The sequence below is a fragment of the Lemur catta genome, chromosome 1 (assembly GCF_020740605.2).
Source record: "Lemur catta isolate mLemCat1 chromosome 1, mLemCat1.pri, whole genome shotgun sequence".
NCBI classification, from domain to species: domain Eukaryota; kingdom Metazoa; phylum Chordata; class Mammalia; order Primates; family Lemuridae; genus Lemur; species Lemur catta.
In genome coordinates, this window is record NC_059128.1 from 170,552,283 (window position 1) to 170,554,050 (window position 1,768).

General features: G+C 40.0%; 1 protein-coding gene across 1 annotated transcript; it reads left to right on the forward strand.

Annotated features, from left to right (window-relative positions):
• The first annotated feature begins 1,489 nt into the window (after positions 1 to 1,489).
• LOC123629625 (small nuclear ribonucleoprotein E-like) lies at positions 1,490 to 1,768 on the forward strand. The gene has a single exon (XM_045539143.1). It carries the CDS (start codon positions 1,490 to 1,492, stop codon positions 1,766 to 1,768), a length of 279 nt encoding a protein of 92 aa, XP_045395099.1.

The following is a 1,768-nucleotide window of genomic DNA, read 5'->3' on the forward strand; positions in this document are numbered from 1 at the left end:
TGTAGCAGAAATAGTATTTGGGGGGAAAGAATTTGAAATTATTTAGGAGGAAAACACACAAATTATTAATGAAAATGATAGTCCAAATTAAGCACATGATATGGTATGAAAGTAAATTTTATCTGGAGAGATCTCAGCAGAATTTTGGGAAAATAACAACAGCATAATTTTTTAATCTCTCCAAATCCCCATATAAAAACAGGCAGAACAACTAAATTGTGAAATCAGAATCCCACAGGCAACATTTACAACAAAACTAGGTGACAAAGTATACCCATAAATCCCAAAATACAAATGATCATGACAAACCACCAATAGCCTTAAGAATTCCATGGCATCAGCTCTGTGCTGGAAAAAGCAGAGAGAGGCAATCAGCCTTGGAAGCAGGAGAAACTCAAAGTATCCAACAGATATTCACTGGAAAGGGTAGCAAGGTACTGTGACAACCGCACTGAAACTGGGAGCAGTTTTGTCCAGTATAATAGTGGATGAAGGTAAGGGGCCCATAGGAAATCTGAAGGGGCTGGAATAGCATAAACCTCTGTGAACTCTGAAAATTGAGCAACCAGCCTCCCATCCAACACAAGAGAAACTGATAGAAACAGAATCAAATTTGTACAAGGTAGAGAATTCCACTTTCAGGAAGACGGAGTAAAGGGACCTGGTTTACCCTCTCACCTAAAACAAAAAACAGACAAAAATATTTGAAAAAATGATTTTGAAGACACTGAATATCAGGCAATGAAGGACAGTAATCCCTGAAAGATAGGAAACAAAGAAGGTGAGCCCTGTGATTGTGCTGGCTTACTCCCTCAAGACAATTTCTAGGCCACAGTACAGGGAGGGGAAACCCAGGCACAGCCCGTGGACTCACTCTATTAAAAAGACAGAGCTGAGCATCTAGGAAGATTGAGATAGCAGAGCACTGGTGAGGAAAGAGCTTTATACCAGTGAAAACTTGGGAGATCTACAGAGGATCACCCTTAGAATTCAGCAGGGTAACAATCAGAGCATGTGTATGAGGAAACAGTCTGTGGCTGGAGAAAGAAACACCAGAAGGAATTAGAGAGTAGAGTACCTGGCACTCACACAGGACCAAGAATAGTGCCCATTCCCACTAGTCAGGCTGAAAAATCTCATAATTCTTAGGACATCAGGTGAGAACTCAGACAGCTCTTGTCTCAGTACTGGGGAAAATTAGCCTTACACTAAACACAGTATTGATACTGCCTAATGAATCTTAAAAACAAGGCCTGAAAGGATTAAGTAACTCAAATGGGTCCCAGAACAAATTCAAGAATATTTATAGAAAAAAAAATCTGGCACACAACTTAAGTAAAATTCACAATGTCTCAAATTTAATCAAGAATTGCCAAGCACATGGAAAGAACCAGGAAAATACAACACTTACAATGAAGAGAAAACTCAATTAAAAGCAACCCAGCGGAAGCTGCTTTCTGAGATAACGTGGTCTTTGTGAGGTTCCTCCATGGCGAACAATGCCCAGGGCCAGACAGTGCAGAAGGTGGTGGTGCAGCCCATCAACTTCATCCTCAGATACTTACAAAGTAGATCCCAGATTCAGGTGTGGCTCTATGAGCAAGTGAATATGCAAATAAAGGGCTGCATCATTGGTTTTGATGAATATATGAACCTTGTATTAGATGATGCAGAAGAGATTCATTCTAAAGCAACGTCAGAAAAACAACTGGATTGGATCATGTTAAAAGGAGATAATACTTCTTTGCTACAAAGTGTCTCCAACTAG